General features: G+C 46.3%; 1 protein-coding gene across 1 annotated transcript; it reads left to right on the forward strand.

Moving 5' to 3' along the window:
• Window positions 1–876: 876 nt before the first annotated feature.
• LOC121147427 (caspase-6-like) lies at window positions 877–19055 on the forward strand. The gene is made up of 7 exons (XM_040967278.1): window positions 877–1037; window positions 10520–10562; window positions 11315–11461; window positions 11814–11890; window positions 13198–13373; window positions 15223–15382; window positions 18772–19055. The coding sequence occupies exons 1-7, from the start codon at window positions 884–886 to the stop codon at window positions 19011–19013; spliced, it is 999 nt and encodes a 332-aa protein (XP_040823212.1). The 5' UTR covers window positions 877–883; the 3' UTR covers window positions 19014–19055.
• The last annotated feature ends 213 nt before the right edge of the window (window positions 19056–19268 follow it).

A 19268-nucleotide genomic window follows, 5' to 3' on the forward strand; every position in this document is an offset into this window, starting at 1 on the left:
ACAATAAGAGAGGTCTTTCATCTGCTCATTGACTCATCAGATGCCCTCAACATTAGCCTGAGCACCAGGATCCAGGAACTCCAGGTGGGCTCCATCAGCAATCAGGGTCCCCAGCTCCTGAGGCCACCCTGCACTGTCTCTCAGAGCCATTCTGAGGAAGGTGGGTCTCCAGGCAACACTGGGACTCTGCACCTGAGGGCTGTAGATACCACAATGCTGCCTTCAAATGCCGAGGTCTGGGAGAATTGCAGGAAACAACTTTGTTATCCACTAAGACACAGCTGTTCCTGGAAACAAATTTTACAGCAACCACCCAAGGAGGGGTTAACTCGAGTTTACATGCCCAGCAGAGGGCAATGGAGCACAGGAGGGTGAAGAGCCCTGGCCAACATGGTCCTGAGACTTTCTGCCCAAGACTGCCCTGACACTGTCGCTAACTATGAAGATCAGAGCTGAAAACACTGGGAATGGCCTCCTGGAGTAAGATAGCCCAATCCCTTAATGCAAACAGAACATTTCAGAAGAGGACTTGGCATGAACTTCACCAGGGAGTGTGAACAGCAAACAGCTGGGCCTGCTTAGCTCAGCTCAGGTGAGGTAATATTGCCCCAAAGGGGAGCGTGCATTTCCACAGGTCCTGGCTCTCTCCGGGAGTGGAGCAGGGCAGGATCACCGTCTTGTTTGGGTTCCCACATGTTGCAGAGCAACTGGCAAGGAAACGCAATTCTGAGACGCTGCTTGAAGAATACCACTAGATGTCAGGGAAGGCGCGCGGCCTGAAGCCACCAGCCAGGGCGGAGTGAGTTCGAAGGGGCGGGGACAGAGCTCCCCGGGATTTAAGAAGTGGAGCCCAACCGGGCCTCTCATCTTGCACTGCACTGCCATGAGTTCTGCGAAGCGGGGACCCAAAGCAGGTCCGCGCGCGGTGCGCGGGGGCAGACAGGACACCAGGGACGCTGGCCCGGCGCCCCGGGCCCAGGGGGAACGAGACTCCCCCGCACTTCCCGAATCGGTTCCAGCTGTGGCAAATCTTGAAGGTAAGCATTGGGTCCGATCCTGGCAGCTTCGGGTTTGTGCTAAACACCACGTCACCATCCCCGGCCGCTCTTGCCACCATGGCATCGTTATTACAGCCTAGGACAGCTGCATGTGCGCTGAGACGTGCCCTTACCGTCTATGTCCGCTGGCCTGGAGCTCCTGGCTGGCATCTGGTCTTTTAAACTTTAAATGGCTGGGCTTTCCCCCCGCTTTACACTTGGCGCCATAGGAAAAGTTAACTTTGGGCAACGGAAATAGTTTTATTTGCACAATTATGCATAGAAAGGCAACAGAAATGGCTGGAACCAGTAATAATGGAAGTAAAGTTAGCAGGCAGCATGCCTGGGCCTTGGTGTCTGGGGCTGACAGGCTTAGCCTAGAGGGGAAGGTCGGGCTTTGGCTTTGTCCTGTTGTTCTCAGAGATGTAATCCCACTTCCTCCCTTCTTTCCCCCATGTTTCCTCTCAGGCCCATGCCACTATATATGTATAGTGGTATATATATATGTATATGTATGTATATATATATATACCACCTGCAAGCACTGACCACAATTCACGGAGCAAGCCTTTATTTTTAGGGAAGCACAACCGAAACCTTGCTCCAAAGGCAAGTTATGAAAGCCATGGGGCAACTCAGGAGTGGCCTGGGACAGGGCAGGCTGTGACCTGTGCCAGCTTTTTCCCCAGCAGGCGGTGAGAGGTGGGCAGCTGGGCAGCGGTCCAGGAAGCCCAGAGTCCTGTTCTTGCACCAGAGAAACTCACCCATCTCCCGCATTTCCTTTTTGCTCACTTGCTATCTTCCTCTTCTCCCCTTGGCCGGGCCATAGTCTAAGTCTGATGTGGGTTGCTCAGGGCAGGATGTTCAACAGATGTTACAGGGAATTGCAGCAGAGTTTCAGAGACATGGCAGTGGGGGCAGGGTAGGGGGAGATGCTGTCAGCAGAATGACAGAAGGTTGGACAAACACACATGTTGGTTAGAAGGATAGCAGGTCCCTCCATGATGCCAGGGGTGCCTGGTGGGGACTTTGGTGTTTGACCTGGCTCTATGTCTGGCAAACCCCACCCACTTATCCCGACTTCAAAGCCAAGGAGCTGAGGGGAAATAGGGTATCTACAATGCAAGCTGTCCAGCAGATGGTGGTTGGTGGGCTTCTCTGAGAGAAGAGAATGAGCAAAGGGGGTGAGGAGAGAAAGGGGCGATTGGTTTTGTAAGTCATGAATGGATTAAAAGACCAGGAAGATAGGATGGACTGGAACAGAAAAGGAGAAGCAAGAGGCATTCAAGACTCCCCTGTGTGCTTGTCAGTTGCAGCTCAGGGTGTTGGGCACAGCGGTGCAAGGCAACTTCAGAATTGAGACACAGTGTTTGGGGGTTCTGTGCCCCACATCAGGAGCACCACCCCTGCTCCTCATGCCAGCTGCCAGCCACTGAGCATGGCATGTTCTGAATGAAAAAGATGATCTCAGTACCTGCTGACCTAAATACTGAGAGAAGACAGGAAAAGTGTTTAATAGGCTGTCTACCATCCATAGCGGGAATTTGAACGGAAAAAAGAAAATGACCATGGAGTAGATGTACCACAGTTTCTTTAACCCTCTTTTTTGGGCAGGCATCTGGATCATTTCCATGTCTTTGCTGTTGTAGATTGTGCTGCTGTAAGTATAGGATTACAGATCCCCTTTTCATATGCAGTTTTCATTTCATTTGGGTATATTCCAGCTATCCCTAGGAGTGGGATAGCTGGGTCATATGGCGGCTGAAATTAACACAGTGGAGCAAATTTAAAAATACAATGGAGAGTCTCAAAAGTAGAATGAGTGAAGCAGAAAAGAGAATTTTAGAATTGGAAGATATTTTCTGTCACTGGGGGAGACAAACAAAGCTGGAAGCAGAGCTGGATCAGGCCAAAAAAAGAATTCAAGAACTGAAAGACACTATAAGAAGGCCCAATATAAGAGTTATGGGAGTCCCAGAAGATGCAGAAAGAGAAACTGGTTTTACAAATATATTTAATTAAATAATAAGGGAATAATAATAAGGGAAAATTTCCCTAATCTAGAGAAAGAATTGGGAAACAAGATCCAGGAGGGACACAGAACTCCCAACAGGCTTGATCAAAAGCAATTTTCACCAAGACACATGATCATGAAGCTCTCTTCAATCAAACATAAGGAAAAGATCCTTAAATGTGCACAGGGAAAAATCAATTGACATATAAAGGAATGCCAATTAAACTCACAGAAGACCTCTCACAGGAAACTCTACAGTCAGGAAGAGAACGGAGTCACATGTTCCAGATTCTAAAAGAAAAACAATTGTCGGCCTAAGATAAAATATCCAGCAAAACTTTCTTTTGTATTTGAGAATGAAATAAAATTCTTCCACAGTAAAGAAAAGTTAAAAGAATTTGCCTCTTCCAAACCTGCCCTACAAATAATACTTCAAGATGTTATCTTGACACAAAAGAGGAATAGCACCCAAAAAAACCAAAGGCAAGTGTGAAGAGCATTCCAGTAAAATGACAACAGAAGACTAAAGCAATGAACAACCCATTCCTAAAATGACAGGAAGAAATTACCACCCATACATTTTAATGGCTTAAAATGTAAATGGCTTAAGCTTAATTAAATGTCATGGATTAGTAGACTGGATTAAAAAACAAAACCATCTATTTGTTGTCTAGAAGAGACACATTTCACCAACAAAAATCAGTGGAAACTATGTCAAGGACTTTGGTGTTTTTGTTTTTGTTAGTTTCATCTCTTCAGTTTCTTCTGATTAAATTATTCAATGACTCATAGATCATACAGTAGCATCATTTCTGCAAGAAGGTTCTTGATTTTCATTTCTTCAGCGAAAAAAAATTAGTCATTCAGTAGCATGTTATTTAATTTCATGGTGTTAATTTCTTTTTTCTTGTTCTTGATTTTGTTCTGTGGCTTTTAATTTAAGAGGATGTATAGTAGCTTTGTAATGGAGACTGTCATATCTAATAACATGTTATTTAACTCCATGGCATTGTAAATTTCTATTTTTCTTCCTGTTGTTGATTTTATATTATGACTTTTCATATAAGAGGATATACAGTAACAGTGAAATGGAGACTCACATATCCAGATATGAAGATGCAATGTAGTATGCATCTGTACTTCCAGACAAAGATGGACTTACAATGAAACTGTTTACTGTATCTTGACGATAGGATGCTGGACTCTCTGCCATTGTCCATACCGCAATGATGGACATATGACTGTGTATGAAGAGCTACACTATAGTAATGCTATAGGGGAACTCGGGGGTGGGGGGAGGAATGGAAAGGGGATAAGAAAAATTCCATGATATATGGAACTGTATCATCAAATGATGATAATTAATTAATTAATGATTTTTTAAAAGACCCAAACAGGGATGCATGTCCAGGAGTGGGTGTTTGCCAAGTAGAGATTTAATCTGTCTGTGACACCAAGACCAGAGTGAGCCCCTGCTTTAAGTCCTCACTGGGCTGTTTCTGATCCAGCTTCCTGCAGGTGCAACCTTGGAATGGCAGATGATGACTTGGGGAATTGGAACACTGCCCTCCTGGCTCTGGATATTCTCTCTCTCTCTCTCTCTCTCTCTCTTTCTTTCTTTCTTTCTCTTTAGTTCACTCTCAAATCAATGAAAAAAAGTAGAGCTGTCTACTGCTTTTCCTCTCAGGGAGCTGAGTTGCTTTTTTGGCCTGTATGGGGCACAGCTTTTGGACGCCTTGGACCCAGGAGTGAATGAATGAGCTGCAGCCACCTTCTCCTCTATCTGGGAGACTGATGCTTCTGCAGCTGAGCAGGAGAGAGCTCAGGGCTGAAGTGGATGGTTGGCTATTGGACAGGTGGATTTCATTTTCTGGGTGTAAAGCAATTCTCTTAGTTCATAGCTCAGTCAGCTACAAGATAAGGAGGCGAAATTATCACAAAGAGGCAAGGCCTGGTACATGGGAGGGCTGGCAGGCCTGTGCTTTCTCCCTCAAGCAGGTGTATGAGGCAGGGAGTGCCAGGACAAGGGCTGTAAAGAGCTTGCTCACCCGCCTTGCAGCTGCCCAGAGCGGAGATTGGGGCCAAGCTCTTTGATAAACACGACACTCTGTCACTACTACTTCCTCCTAGGATCCGAGGTTTGCTTCTAGTCTGTGTTCCAGGAATCTGTTTTAACATCCGCACAGGGAATTCTGATGGGAAACTTGAGAAAGACCTACTAGGGAATGCTTCAGTGGTGCTTGAGCTGGCGCAAATTGCCAGAGTAGATTCTGGGAGGTGTGTGTGGGAAAGGATTGCTAAAGGAGGCTTGGGGCAGATTCCACCTCACCTGCTCTTCAGTGTAAGGGACGTGTCTGGGGAGATATTAAAGTGGGGAGGACACATCCATTTTGGCTGTGGGTGCAGCAAAGCGGTCTGCATGTCAGTCATTGTTCCTTCAGAGACCCTAGCTAAGGGGCTCGTGTTTCTGTAAATCTATCAATTTCTCCCCAATAAATCAGTGGATTTCATGAGGTAACAAAAGATTAATGGTGGGAAGATGCTGCATTTTCCACACTGCCCAGTACAGAAGCTGCTGGCCACACGTGATCATTTAAATTGATTGAAAATAAGTTTGAGACGACAGCCACCATGTGCACATGGTGAGCTGTTCCTGGGCCTGCCTCGGCTCCAGGGGCTGCTCCCTTCGGGGTGAGTACACCGAGGGGGGAGGTCTCCATGACTGGGCAGGTCTGGGACCCACCCACCACCTTCATTGGGCAGTGAATGGGTTTGGGAAGGTCGTGACCTTGGGCCTGGGAATTTAAACTTCCAGCAGCCTCCTGGTCTCAGGACGGGGCGTCTCATGCCTGGATCCCAGAAGACAGCCACCATGTGCACGTGGTGAGCTGTCCCCGGGCCTCAGTGCACCATTTGGTGCCAGGCTTCGCCTGCTGGCCTCCCAGCTGGGGAGCTCTGGGGTTTTGGTTCTTTGAGTTGCTGCTTAATTAGCTCCAGGTTGAACCCAGCTTCTAGGACCTGAAACATTCGTAAAGATTCCCACTGTCAGTAACTCTTCCTTTGTAAAACTTGTAATCACTGAACAATGCTGACCACCAAATACTAGTCCATGCAGAAGCTATGGCTTGGGGCTTGTCCTGCATAATTATATCATGTTACCTGACATGATGATGGATCAAGAGAAGGGTCATGTTAAGCAAGCCATCACATTAACTAGCACTCAAAAACCATATCCAGGGGTAAATTCTGTGAGGGATGTGTGGGCCACATCCTGTGAAAATTCTAGCCCCACTGGTTATCTCAAGAGTTGGGGTGGTGATGGACTAAGCTAGGTGTGACCTAGGAGCCTGCCATCAATCACAGGTAAAGGAACCCCCAATAGTCTGGACTAGTCAGGGCAGCAAAACCCGATTGTGCATCCTGATTAGGGTCTGGGGTGGGCCAGGCTGCAATGTTCACCAGCTCATACAAGGCCAAATGGAAGGCCAGACTGCACCAGGCACTGGCCTAAAACCCAATGGCATGTATGAGAACAGGGTCTGGGAGTGGATTAAGTGGAAGAACTTGGGAAACTCCCTCGGCGAGTCATAGCTCCCACTGGTGAACATGTGGTCCAGACCTGGGGGTTAGACAAGCTGGGAAAAGTAGCTCCAACAGCTGGCTAATGTTTCAACTGGTAATGGAACAGAGTAGATCAGGCAGGACTGAGCAAACCTTAGCCCACAAGCAAAACTAGAAACCAGGAGGGAGCACAGGTCATGCCGAGCTAGGCTCTTGTACCTACTGGTCCACATGAGCCAGGGACGCTAAGTCTAAGGCAGAGGTCGGGACAGGTGAGGGGCTGTGCCAAACTGAATCAGAGCAACCACTGGCATGCGAGTGATCTATGGCTGGGAACAGGCCTGGTTGGGGAGCTAAGGGGACAACCCTAGCTGGGTTGAGGTGCCTGCCAAGGGGTGTGAGACCTGGAATGGGGGCTGCATTCTGATCTGGAAATGGTTGTAGTCTCCCTTGGCACAAGTGTGGAAGACTGGGATTGGATGCACCGAACTGGGCCAGACCCCAACACCCCCTGGTGTCCTGGAAGACTGGGATAGATGTGTGATGGACTAGGCAAGATCTCAAACCCCTACTGAGCCATGTGTGAGCCATATGTGGGTATGGACAAACCATGACTGGGCTGAAACATCCAACAGCAAGAACCAGATTGGGTTGAAGGCCAGTCAGGAAAAGCCATAGTTCCTGCTATGACAGGAGGTGGACTGAGTAGGGCTGGCTCATGGACCCACTGGTAAGCATGAAACCTGGCATTGGGAGAGGTTCTGATGGAGGAGCCTGGGCAACTCCTCTGGCAGGACACAGACACGGCAGGTCAGCACAAGAAGCATGATAGGAAACAGCCCAGAACAGGCCATGGAAAGTTACCCACTGGCATACATTTGGCAGGAGTCGGGGGAAGACCAGGCTGAATCTGTCCATGTCATCCACTGGCAAATCCAAGCATCAGTGTGGGTCGAGCTAGGTTTGGTCGCAACAAAGACTAGTGCACAATACGGAATGCCAAGGTGAGGTTGCCTGTACTGGAAGGGACCGCAGTGTCCAACCAGTAAGCGTGAGAACAAGGAATGGAGGGGGCAGAGCTGGCAGGGGAATAAGGGAGGGTTCCTTTGTTGGACAGCTACTCCCACTGGGGAGCATGAGCTGGGATGGGGGCAGACCAGACTAGGCAGGGCTACAACACCTGTGCGCCTCATGTGGACTAGATCAGGGAAAAGTCGGGCTGGGCTGATTATTCCAACTGGTGCAAACAAAATTAGAGTGGGTGAGGGTTGTTTGGGCTTAGCCACAACATCAGCTGGCAGAAGCTGGCACTGGGGGCTAGTTCTGTTAAGTCAAACCACAGAACTATCTGTAGAGTGCATAATCTGGGAGTGGGAGAGGCCTGGGAGGGCAATAGTGGGCTCATCCCTCTTGGGTTACCACTTCCATGGGAGGACATAAAACTAAGACAGTGGCTGGGGTGGAACGGGGCATGAGACAGACTGGATTACTGCTACACATACTGGCTAACCAGGGTAGGGGGCAGGCCTGGTGAGGGTTATTACGGGTCGCTCCAACTAGGCTGCAGCTCCCACTGGTTTATGTGAGGGCCAAGTATGTGCTGTGTAGAACCAGGCTGGACTGCAACACCCATTTTTTCAATGGAAGTCGGGAGTGAAAACAGAACCAACCCAGCAATTACAACCACCAGTTGATCAGGGCAATGGATTGTGCCGGGCCCTGTACTTGCTAGCACATACAAGAATCTGGCTTGAGAACACCTCAGACAAAGTTTCTTTGGAGATCTCTCCAATCAAAATGCTGGACTCAGAACCCTAACCAAGAAAAGAGAGAAGACAGAACAGGTCAACTAACCATCTCAGCTATGATGGACTATGTCAATCAGTGGATTCTTCAAAGACCTCATAGTGCTTGGAGTGGCAAGATGGGCAGCGATTCACAACTGTTGAAATATCAAAACCACATGAGCAAGAACCTCAGAGCATGCCCTACATTCGGGACCTGGGGAGAGTGGGAAATTGGGTGGGTCTTCTCCCTTAATATCCCCCTTTAAACATGAAGGAAACAATATGGAAAAAATACTAGTCTTATCCACTTTCCTGTAGCCCTTGAACCTTTTACCCTAATTACCTACATAAAGATTGTCAAAATAAATAAAATTTTAAAAAAAAGAAGTTTGGGTTGCCACCGTGGCATAGCACACTAATTTCCATCTGCAAGCACTGGGATCCCATATGGGCATCGTTTAACATCCTGGCTGCCCCTCTTCTGATCTTGCTCTCTGTTGATGGCCTGGGAAAGCAGTAGAGCATGACGCATGTCTTTGGGCAACCTATACCTGTATGGGATTCCTGAGATAAGCTCCTGGCTCCTGGCTTTGAGCCAGTTCAGCTCTAACCATTGTGGCTATTTAGGGTGTGAACCAGTAGATGAAAACTCTCTCTTCTCTCTTTTCTCTTCTCTCTCCTCTCTCCTCTCTCTCTCTCTCTCTCTCTCTCTCTTCTCCTTCTCTTCTTTCCCTCTCCCTCCCTCTCCCTCTTGTTTTAAGAAAATAAGTGAAACATTTGAGTTCCTCAGTTGTAGCAGCTGCCTTTCCTGGGCTCAGCAGCTCCCATCATGGGAGAGTGCAGCTAAGAGAAGTTCTGTCAGCATGGAACATTCTGTCACAGCACTGTTGTAGAGACCAAAGGAAGTTGTGCCAGGCATCCTGGAGGGCGGGAATATGACCCAATGAGAAGGAAGAGGTAGGCCTTGTGGCACAGTGAGTCAAGCCACTGCAGAGGATGACTGGGTCCCCTATCAGAATGCCTGGGTTGGAGTCCTGCCTCTGCTTCCTGCCAGTGGCCAGGGAGGCCATGGAGAGAGACCAAGCCACGTGGGCTGTCACTGCTTCCATAGAAGACTTGGATGGATACATTGCCTCAGGCTGGCTCCACCCTGGCTGCTGTGGGCAACTGGGGAGGGAAACAGAGAATAGAAGAGGGTCAACTCTCCTATGCATCACTGTCTGTGTTTGTGTGTGTGTGTGTGTGTGTGTGTGTGTGTGTGTGTACCTTTCGGAGAAATAAACATTAACAAGCAGGAAGAGAAGAAGGTTCCCTTCTAGGGTATCGAGGTAGGGGTACCCTTTGACATGCAACTGCTAAGCCTTGGGCAGCCCTGCCTTGTCTTTCCATTTCTGGACAGATCAGAGGGTGATGCAGGATTGACCAAGGCTAGGTCAAAAGCACATGACTCTTGAACAAATATTTACAGGAACAGTTTTTGCCTTATAAAGCACTGTATTGTTACAATTGAGTTCCCTAACTGCAAACCAGCTGCTTTTACTTTGCAGCAAACGAACTGCTGTAATATTTTTTCCCTAAGAGTATTTTCTGTCTTGCATGTAAGAGTAGAGGTCAAGGGCCCGGTGCGGTGGCGCAAGTGGTTAAGTCCTCGCCTTGCACGCCCGGGATCCCATATGGGCGCTGGTTCTAATCCCAGCAGCCCCGCTTCCCTTCCAGCTCCCTGCCTGTGGCCTGGGAGAGCAGTTGAGGACGGCCCAAAGCTTTGGGACCCTGCACCCGCGTGGGAGACCAGGAAGAGGCTCCTGGCTTCTGATTGGCATAGCATCGGCCGTTGCGCTCACTTGGGGAGTGAATCATTGGACGGAAGATCTTCCTCTCTCTCTCCTCTTTGTATATCCGCCTTTCCAATAAAAACATAATAAAAATAAAATCTTTAAAAAAAAAAGAGTAGAGGTCAAAAAAGCATTGAGCTGTCTGTATAGAATTTCACATAGTACTGAGGAGTTTCCTGGAACTTCCAAATATTTACAATAGAGAAGTCAGAGGTAGGGTGTGAGCTCCTGCCATATTGGGTCACATGAAGTCAAAAAGTTAACAGGCATCAATTTTGTTTTTCTTAGATGGGAAGCAAAACATGATGGAAAGAGAAGCCTCCTATCAAAGGTAAAATCTGCATTTTGTTCACTCCCCAAATGATCAGGATGATCAGGGCTGGGCCAGGCTGAAGTTAGATCTCTCGCTTGGGTGGTAAGGCCCAAGGACTTGAGCCATGCTGCACTGCTTCCCCAGATTATAAGCACTGGGAACTGAACTGGATGTAAGGCTTCTAGAATACGAACTGGCAAACAAATGAAATGCCAGTGCTATAGGCATATCAATGTACTACACCATGACACAGTACCCCAACATGTGCTGCTTTTTTGTTGTTAACAAAGGTTGGTTGCATTGAAATCTGAGCAAGAATGGGATCTGGAGCTAGACAGTAGAACTGAGTAGGAAAGGTTTCAGTATCTCAGGGAGTTGGTTGATACATGAGCAGGCTGCCCCTGGCTATCAAAGGGCCAGAGTGATGTTCATGATACCTAGGCATTGGTCTAGCTTAGGTGAGGACCTATAGTTATGAAATAGGCTATTGTCCTTGGTTGTGGGACGCAGGGACCAGAGGAAAAAAACGCAGCTGTCAGGAACTGGAGAAAAGCAAGGCTCTGAGTGGCATGTGACTGCTGTTCATGTTCACCACCCAGTGCAGACACACTCAGGCCTTTGCTCACCAGTGTGGGCTTCCCCAGGGCACACCAGCAGACCATCCACCTGACAGAGCAGGAGGTGGCAGCAGACCACCTCTGTTCCCACATTGCCCTTGGGCTGGCACGAATTCATTCCTTGATATAACTATAGATGATTCTCATTAACAGGGATGCATTTGACCCAGAAGAGGAATACAAAATGGACCACAGGAGGAGAGGAATCGCCTTGATCTTCAATCACAATGAATTCTCTGAGGAGTTAAATCTGGGAAAGAGACAGGGCACCCATGCAGACAAGGAGGGGCTCACTCGCAGGTGACCAGGTTTATCTGCATATTCAGACAGGGTACTTGAGGGACAGCACAAAAGGACCTGTCGTACCTTGTGGGCACTGATTCTTTACCTTCTTCTGGTACATGTTAGTGAATGTTGCATTGTCCCTAAATCATCTGCATATAGTCAGAAATATTCTAAATGGAACAGGTATCAATATAAATTAAATGTTTTCCTCCTGAGGGGGGTCAAGGATTGTCATGTTTGATTTCTTTTTCCTTGAAGAATGAATAGGAAACTTTGTCATGAAAATACCGATAGATTCCTTAAAGGTAAGAGTATTCAACAACACTGGGAATTTCAATAGCTAATGTTCAGTTTAATCTGCCACCAGGTTTAAAGAGCTAGGCTTCGAAGTAAAGAGCTTTGATGATCTTAAAGAAGAAAAACTGCAACATGAAATTCGTAAGGGTAGGTAATTGTGCTATCAAATTATTTTCTTCCTCTGTCCGGACTGAGTATCCTGATCTAGAATAACAGGTACAAACCATGAAATATTGGTAAAAAAAAAGTTGTCTTTTAAAAAGGTTTATTCATTATAGAGGCAAAGTTAGGGAAACCCACACACACAGATTCACTCCCCACATAGTTGCAACAGCCCAGGCTGAGCCAGGACAATGCCACTGTCCCGGAACTCCATCCAGGTCTCCCACACAACTGCAGTAACCAAGGACAAAGGTCATGGTCTGCTGCCTTCCCAGGTGTATTAGCAAGGAGCTAGATAAGAAGTAGATAAGCCAGGACTCCAACCATCTGCCAGTATGGGATGCTGATGTCATAGGCAGTGGCTTAACAACTGTTCCAAAACTCTAGGACTCCACGATGTGTTAATACAGCATAGGTTATTGGTTTTAGCAGAAATGTCATCAGATTTAGAGAACCTTGCAATGAATTAGACCTCTGAAGTTTAGAGGTAGTGTACCATATGTTGCCATCTGCTACTCAAGAAATGAATGAAATGACTTCTGCATTCAGCATTAAAGTCTAAGGAGCAAATCCTGCAGACACTGGGTGGGACAGGCCCATTGCTCAGTTGCTTCTTACCCAGTTTTGATCACTGGCTTTGTACACTGTTGCTCTATCTACATTATGGCTTCTATAATCTCACTGCAGTAGTTGTACTAATTGATTATACTACTTGAAAATCACTATACCCATGGGATATCAGATCACCTGCCAGTGACTGACTATGGTGATCTTTGTGTAGCTCGAAGAATGTCTTTAACACACAGCCCACTGTAAATTTGAGCAGCTGCACACCAGGAAGATTTGGGCTTCCATTGAGCTCTTGGTTCTGCTACCTGCTGTGCCAGCATGGGCCTCAGGTGGGACATGCCGGGGCTGTATCTCTGGATCTTCCCCAGCTGTTCTAAGGTCTCTGTTCACTCAGAGAAACTTTTAACCTCCTGCCAAAGTTGCTTAGGTTGTAAAGGAGCAATGCCCTACTCCTTACAGTCGTTATGTTCAAGACCCTTATTCTGCATTTCACAACAGCTACTGAAATTTGGCCAAAGTCTCTTACTCTGAACTTTGCAAAATCAACCATGAAATGGTAATGAAAGTTGTGTCTCATTACAGATGTACTGACTAAGGCACAGCAACACTGCCCCCTCTCGCAATCACCTACATGTCTCTTTGTTCTGTATTAGTAAATGTCCTGAGTCTGTGTGGATGACCGACATCTTCATCTCTGTGTGCACTTTTGGGCATTTTTGCAGCGTCCACCTGCAGCCATGCAGATGCTGATTGCTTCGTGTGTGTCATCCTGAGCCATGGCGAAGGCAATCACATTTATGCCAAAGATGCCAAGATTGAAATCCAGACATTAACTGCCTTGTTCAAAGGAGACAAGTGTCCAAGCCTGGTGGGGAAACCCAAGATATTCATTATTCAGGTAAGCCTGATTATAAGAATTACAAAATCCATGGTCCCATACATGTGATTATAAGGACCATAAGGACACTTTCAGTATTGTTTTTAAGATTTTATTTGTTTGGAAGGCAGAGAGATCTTCCATCCTCTGGGTCACTCACCAAATGGCTGCAACAGCCAGGTCCAAGCCAGGCCAAAACCAGGAACACCCATCCAGGTCTCCCACCTGAGTGGCAGTAGCCCAAGGACTTGGTCATCGTTTGCTGTCTTTCCATGCACATTAGCAGGAATTTGGATCAGAAGTGATCTAGCTCTCTGCTAATGGCCTGGGAAAGCAGCAGAGGAGGGCCAAAGTCCTTGTCCCTGCCACTCATGTGGGTGACCAGGCTACAGTCTGGCACATCCCTGATTATTGAGTCCATTTGGGGAGTGAACCAGCAGATAGAAGATCTCTCTCTCTTGCTCGCTCTCTGTAACTCTGTCATTCAAATGAATAAATGAATGAATAAACAAAAATATGAATAAATAACTTGAGAAAAACTTTCTGTCCCCCCCAAAATCATAAAGTGAGCAGCCAGGACTCAATACCAGTGTCTTGACACCCACTCCTCAGAGCATTATTTAGTTGCAATTGCTGAGGTGCTATTTGAATTTTGGCAAGAGTTGCATTCTGAGCTGTTAGTAATAAATGTTAACCTTCTCAGTATCTTTATTACCATTCAACAGTGTTTGGATTCACATTTGAAACTCCACTCATAATAAAAGGTGCTGGTCCTTGGTCAGAGCCAGGACCCCTGCAAGAGCTGTCTGCTCACTGAGCAAGACAGCCCACTCCGCCTGGACTCTGAGAGCTGGGAGAGGAGGAACCTCAGCTTCATGTTCCCTCTTGAACCATGCTTGCTTGTGGACCTGTCATTGCCCTCTGCCTGTGTCCCCACCAATCTCAGGATGCCAGTTATGCTGGGTTATGGTCCCAGGGCACCTACTTAACACTCATTAACCCTTGAAAGGCCTTCCCATGCAAATACAAATTAGAGGTAGCAATGTGGGGCTTAAGCCTAGACATGGGAAAGGAGAGCACAGTTCAGCCTGCTGCACTTGCTCTCGGCCTCCCAGTGAGGTACAACCAACCAGCAGTGCGATGTGCACCTCACTGGGATGGAAACAAAAAGTCCCATGAATAGCAGTCACCTCAGGCAGGCGGTGATGTTTCCTTTTCTACATGGTGTGCAACAGCAGCCCAGCCAACTAAACCCCATTTGGTGATGTTCTGAGAAATAGAAAAGCTTCATATCAAAGATTTCAGAGGAGAGGGTGCCACCTGGGACCTACAGTGCAGTTCACCCATAACAAAGCTTAATGCTTGCTCCTCCCCTCTGGTGTCTCTCAGCCAACAAAATTTAATATGGAGTTGAAGATGTCAGTTTCTTACTAAAAACCTAAGTAGGTAAACAACACTGTCAGCTCAGTGCCCTCTAAAGTGAAGGTATTTATTTACTTATTGATTAATTAATTAATTATGATGGAGTAAAAGAAAAAGAAACAGATCTTTCATCAGCTGGTTTCATTCTACAGGGGGAGCGCCATCACAGTCTCCTATGTGTGTGCAGGGGCTCCAGCTCTTGGCCCATCCTCTCCTTGTTCTGCCAGACTCTTGGCAGAAGCTGGATTGGAAGTAGTCATCTTGGGCCCAAGCTGGCACACTGTGGGATGTCCGAAACACAGACTGCAATTGCTATGCCAAAACACCGGCCCCACACTGAACCATGGATACTGTGATTTCTGTTACTACCTGCAAGATATGCTGTATTACATTCCCTGGGAAGAAAACAGCAGCTACAGAAGGTCGTTGATTCCTTCTTGTCTTATAGGCCTGTCGGGGAATTGAATATGACGAGCCTGTCATCCCAATGGATGCAGTGGATAGTGAGACAGGAGGGCAGGACAGCAACATGACACAGGTGGATGCGGCCTCGGTCTACACCTTGCCTGCCGGAGCCGACTTCCTCATGTGCTACTCTGTGGCTGAAGGTATGTTGGTGTTTAACACAGACACAGAACTGGCTCTGGCCAACTTCCTGCAAGGATCGCCTTACTAAAGTTGCTTTGTGTGTGTGTGTGTGGTTTTGTTAATAACCAATCCAACTGGAATGAACTGATATACCATTAGGGTTTGGATCTGCACCTTCATGATGGCTAATGATACTGAACATTTCTTCATGTAATTGTTGGTCATTCATGTTTCTTCTGTGAAATGTTTAATTATGTCCATTGAACATTTCTTTTTTTATTATTAGTTTTTTTTAAAGATATTTAAAGATATTTTTAAAGATATTTAAAGATTTTTTTAAAGATTATTAGTTCTTTTAAATTTTTTTAAAGATCTATTTATTTATTTAAAAGTGCTACAGAGAGCTAGAGTTATCTGTCAATCACTAGTTCCCTCCCCAGAGCTGCGCCATACCGAAGCCAGGAGCTTCACCTAGGTCTCCCACACAGGTGCAGGGGAAGGCGAGGCTCTTGAGCCATCCTCCATGGCTTCTCCAAGCCAGTTAGCAGGAGGTTGGATCAGAAGTGAAGCAGCAGAATCTGAACTGGCCCCACATAGGATGTTGGAGTCACAGGCCTTACCCACCAGGCCAAAGTGCATCATACCCTTTGCCCATCTCTTAAATGGACTTTTTTCTGTTGAATATTTTGAGTTGCTTTTATATTCAACATATTAATCCTTGTCAGGTGAATACTATGTGCATGATTTTTTTTCCTGTTGTGCATGTTTTTGGTGACTTATTTAGAATCATTATCAGTAGAAACATGAAATCATTTCTGAGGTGTCTCCTCCTTTATTGTATGTGTCTGCCTTCATGGCAGTACTATGCTGCTTTAGTTGCAGTATCTTGATAATATGTTTTGAAATCAGATGTCAGGATGCTTTGTTTTATATTATTCAAAAATCCTCTGGCTATTTGGGGTCTGCTGTGCTTCAGTATGAATTTTAAGAGTATGTTACCAAGTTCTGTGAAGAGTGTCATTGGTATTTGATGCAGATGGTGTTGAATACGGAAATCACTTTGAATAGTATGGAATGTCACTAACAGGGAGTGGCACTGGCACAGTAGGTAAGATGCTGTTTGGGTTGCCTGTATCCCATAGGAATTCCACATCATAGTGCTTTAGGCCTGCACTGGTTTTGCTCCCGTGCCCAGCCTCCTGCTAATGGCACAGGGAGGCAGCAGGTAGTGGCTCAAGTGGGACTGCCACCTGCATGGGACAACTGCATTGAATATGTGCTCTTGGCTTCAGCCTAGGCTGATCTTGGCTGTTGCAGGCAAGTGGGGAGTAAGTAGTAGACAAAAGATCTGGCTCTCTTTTCCTCCCTCTGTCCCTAAAGTAAATTGAATCTCTAAAATACATATTTTTTCAGGCTGGGCATTTGGCACACTGGGTTAAGCTGCTGCTTAGGATGTGCATATCCCATACTCATGTGTTTGTCTGAGTTATAGCTCATTGGCTTGTGTTCCCAGCTTTCTGCTAATGTACCTAGGAAGGCAAGTGAAGGCAGAATTGGTTGCATTCCTGGCATCTACTGGGAAGCCAGTTCCTTTGTTTGGCCTGGCCCATCCTGAGTGTCGGTGGTCCTGATGTGAGTGAGCCAGAAGATATAAGAATGTACTCAAATAAATCAGCATTTTAAAATATTGATTCTTCAAGCCAAAGCAGTTAGGAGGGAGGGTGTGTGTGTGTGTTCTGTGTTTTCTTCCATTGGTGTTTGTAATTTTCATTATATACATCTTTCACATCCTAGGTTATATTAGTATTTTTTAATAGCTGTTGTGAATGCTATTGTACTTAATAGCTTAGTAATTTGCAATTGGTATATGCTATTGACTTTTGATCTTGTCCTTACAACCTAACTGAATCCCTGTGTTGGGTCTTTTGGTAGGGTCTTTGGGTTTTTTAGGATATTAAATCATCTATAAATACATCATTTCACTTCCCCCTTTTATTTGTATGCATTTTGTCTTTTTGGACTAATTGTTCTGGCTAACCACTCAATGTTGTGTTAAACAAGAGTGGTGAGAGTGAACATCTTAGAGGAAGTGCTTTCCACTTTCCCCTACCCAGTAGGATGCTGGCTGTGCATCTGTTATAAACAGTCTTTGTTATGTTGAGGGATGTTCTTTGTATCCCTAATTGGTTTTGAATTTGTATCATGAATCAGCATTGAATTTTTAAAAATTATTTTGTTGGTTTGAAAGGCAGAGTTACCGAGGGAGAGACAGAGAAGTCTTCCATCCCCTGGCTTATTCCCCAAATGGCCCTTAATGGCTGGGACTGGACCAGGCTGAAGCCAGGAGCTTCATCTGGGTCTCCCATGTGGGGTCAAGGGCCTAAGCATTTGGACCATCTTCCACTTCTTTCCCAGGCACAGTGGCAGAAAGCTAAACTGGAAGTGGAGCAGCTGGGACTGGAACTGGAGCCCACAAGAGTTGCTGACCTTCCATGCAGTGACTTAACCCATTCATCATAGTGCTAGTCCCTGGATATTCAATTTTATCAAGTGTTTTTCTGTATCTGTTGAGATGATTACAGGATTTTCCTCATTCTGTGATGTAATGTGTTACAGATCTGCATATTGTTATAGTTTGAATAGGGTATGGCTCCTTTTCAGCATCTTCCTCATGAAGGTAAATCCACAAATCACTAAGTCAGTAGTGTTAGAGATGGTGGAACTTCATCCAATCTGGTATCTAGGTCGGCCTGAAGACTGTCCACTACCCTGGGCATGCCATTTCAGGACCTGTTCTCCTGAGGGTGTTTCAGTCCAGCTCTGTCCTTCCAACCTCACACTCGGCCCTCACACAAACCAGTGGGAGCTGCAGCCAAGTCAGAACAACCCACAATAACCCCCACTAGTCCCACCCCATGCCCTGCTTCCTATGCTTGCCAGCATGTACAGTAGATGGGTGCAGTATGTCCCCCATCTCATTCAGCTCATACATGTCAGTAGGCATTGAAGCCTAGTTCAACCCAACTGCCCCACAAGCCAGCCCACACACGTAGCAATGGGTGTCACTCTGTCTAGCCATGCCTGCTCCAGTCCTGGTTATCATGCTCATCAGTGGCACTGGCAACACAGGAGGGAGGGGCCACTATTTACCTACTAGGTCCACTCCAGCTCCCTGATCATGTACTCTACAGGTGGTTCTGCATTTGAACTTGACAAATTAGTCCTCCTGGGGATTTCTTATGACACTGATATCAAACTATATGCAATCTCAAAGTTAGGCATGCATCTCAGTCTTTGTGAAGGATTTCTGAAAACTTCTGTAACTGACTTGTAAATGCTTTTGCCAACCATTTGCAACTGAAAGCCAGGAAACATTGTGACATTTTTATTTTCTCCTCCTCCTTCTTAGGATATTATTCTTTCCGGGATCCTAAAAAAGGCTCATGGTACATTCAGGATTTGTGTGAGATGCTGGGAAAATATGGCTCCTCCTTGGAGTTCACAGAACTCCTCACGCTGGTGAACAGGAAGGTCTCGCAGCGCGAGGTGGAGTCCTCCAACATCCCGAAGGCCATCGGGAAGAAGCAGGCCCCTTGCTTTGCATCAATGCTAACGAAGAAGCTGCATTTCTATCCCAAAGCTAGCAACTAGGGGCTGTTTTATCTAATGATGTATGCCCAAAATGCTTCCCTTTCTGTCACTAGCTATTTGATGTTTTAAGGTACAGTATTCAATAGAAAACTTCACTTGTGTTTAACAAGCCCATGGTAGATATGAATTTAAAGGTTTGATATATACGGAAAAATAAATAAATACTCAGGACATAACCAGGAAAGTCTACCACCATTTGAATACTTAATCTTCTTACTAAACTTTACTGCTACCCAGTTTTGCCCTAACACTTGA

The sequence above is a fragment of the Ochotona curzoniae genome, unplaced genomic scaffold (assembly GCF_017591425.1).
Source record: "Ochotona curzoniae isolate NIBS_2020 unplaced genomic scaffold, NIBS_Ocur_1.0 scaffold_4506, whole genome shotgun sequence".
Taxonomy (NCBI): domain Eukaryota; kingdom Metazoa; phylum Chordata; class Mammalia; order Lagomorpha; family Ochotonidae; genus Ochotona; species Ochotona curzoniae.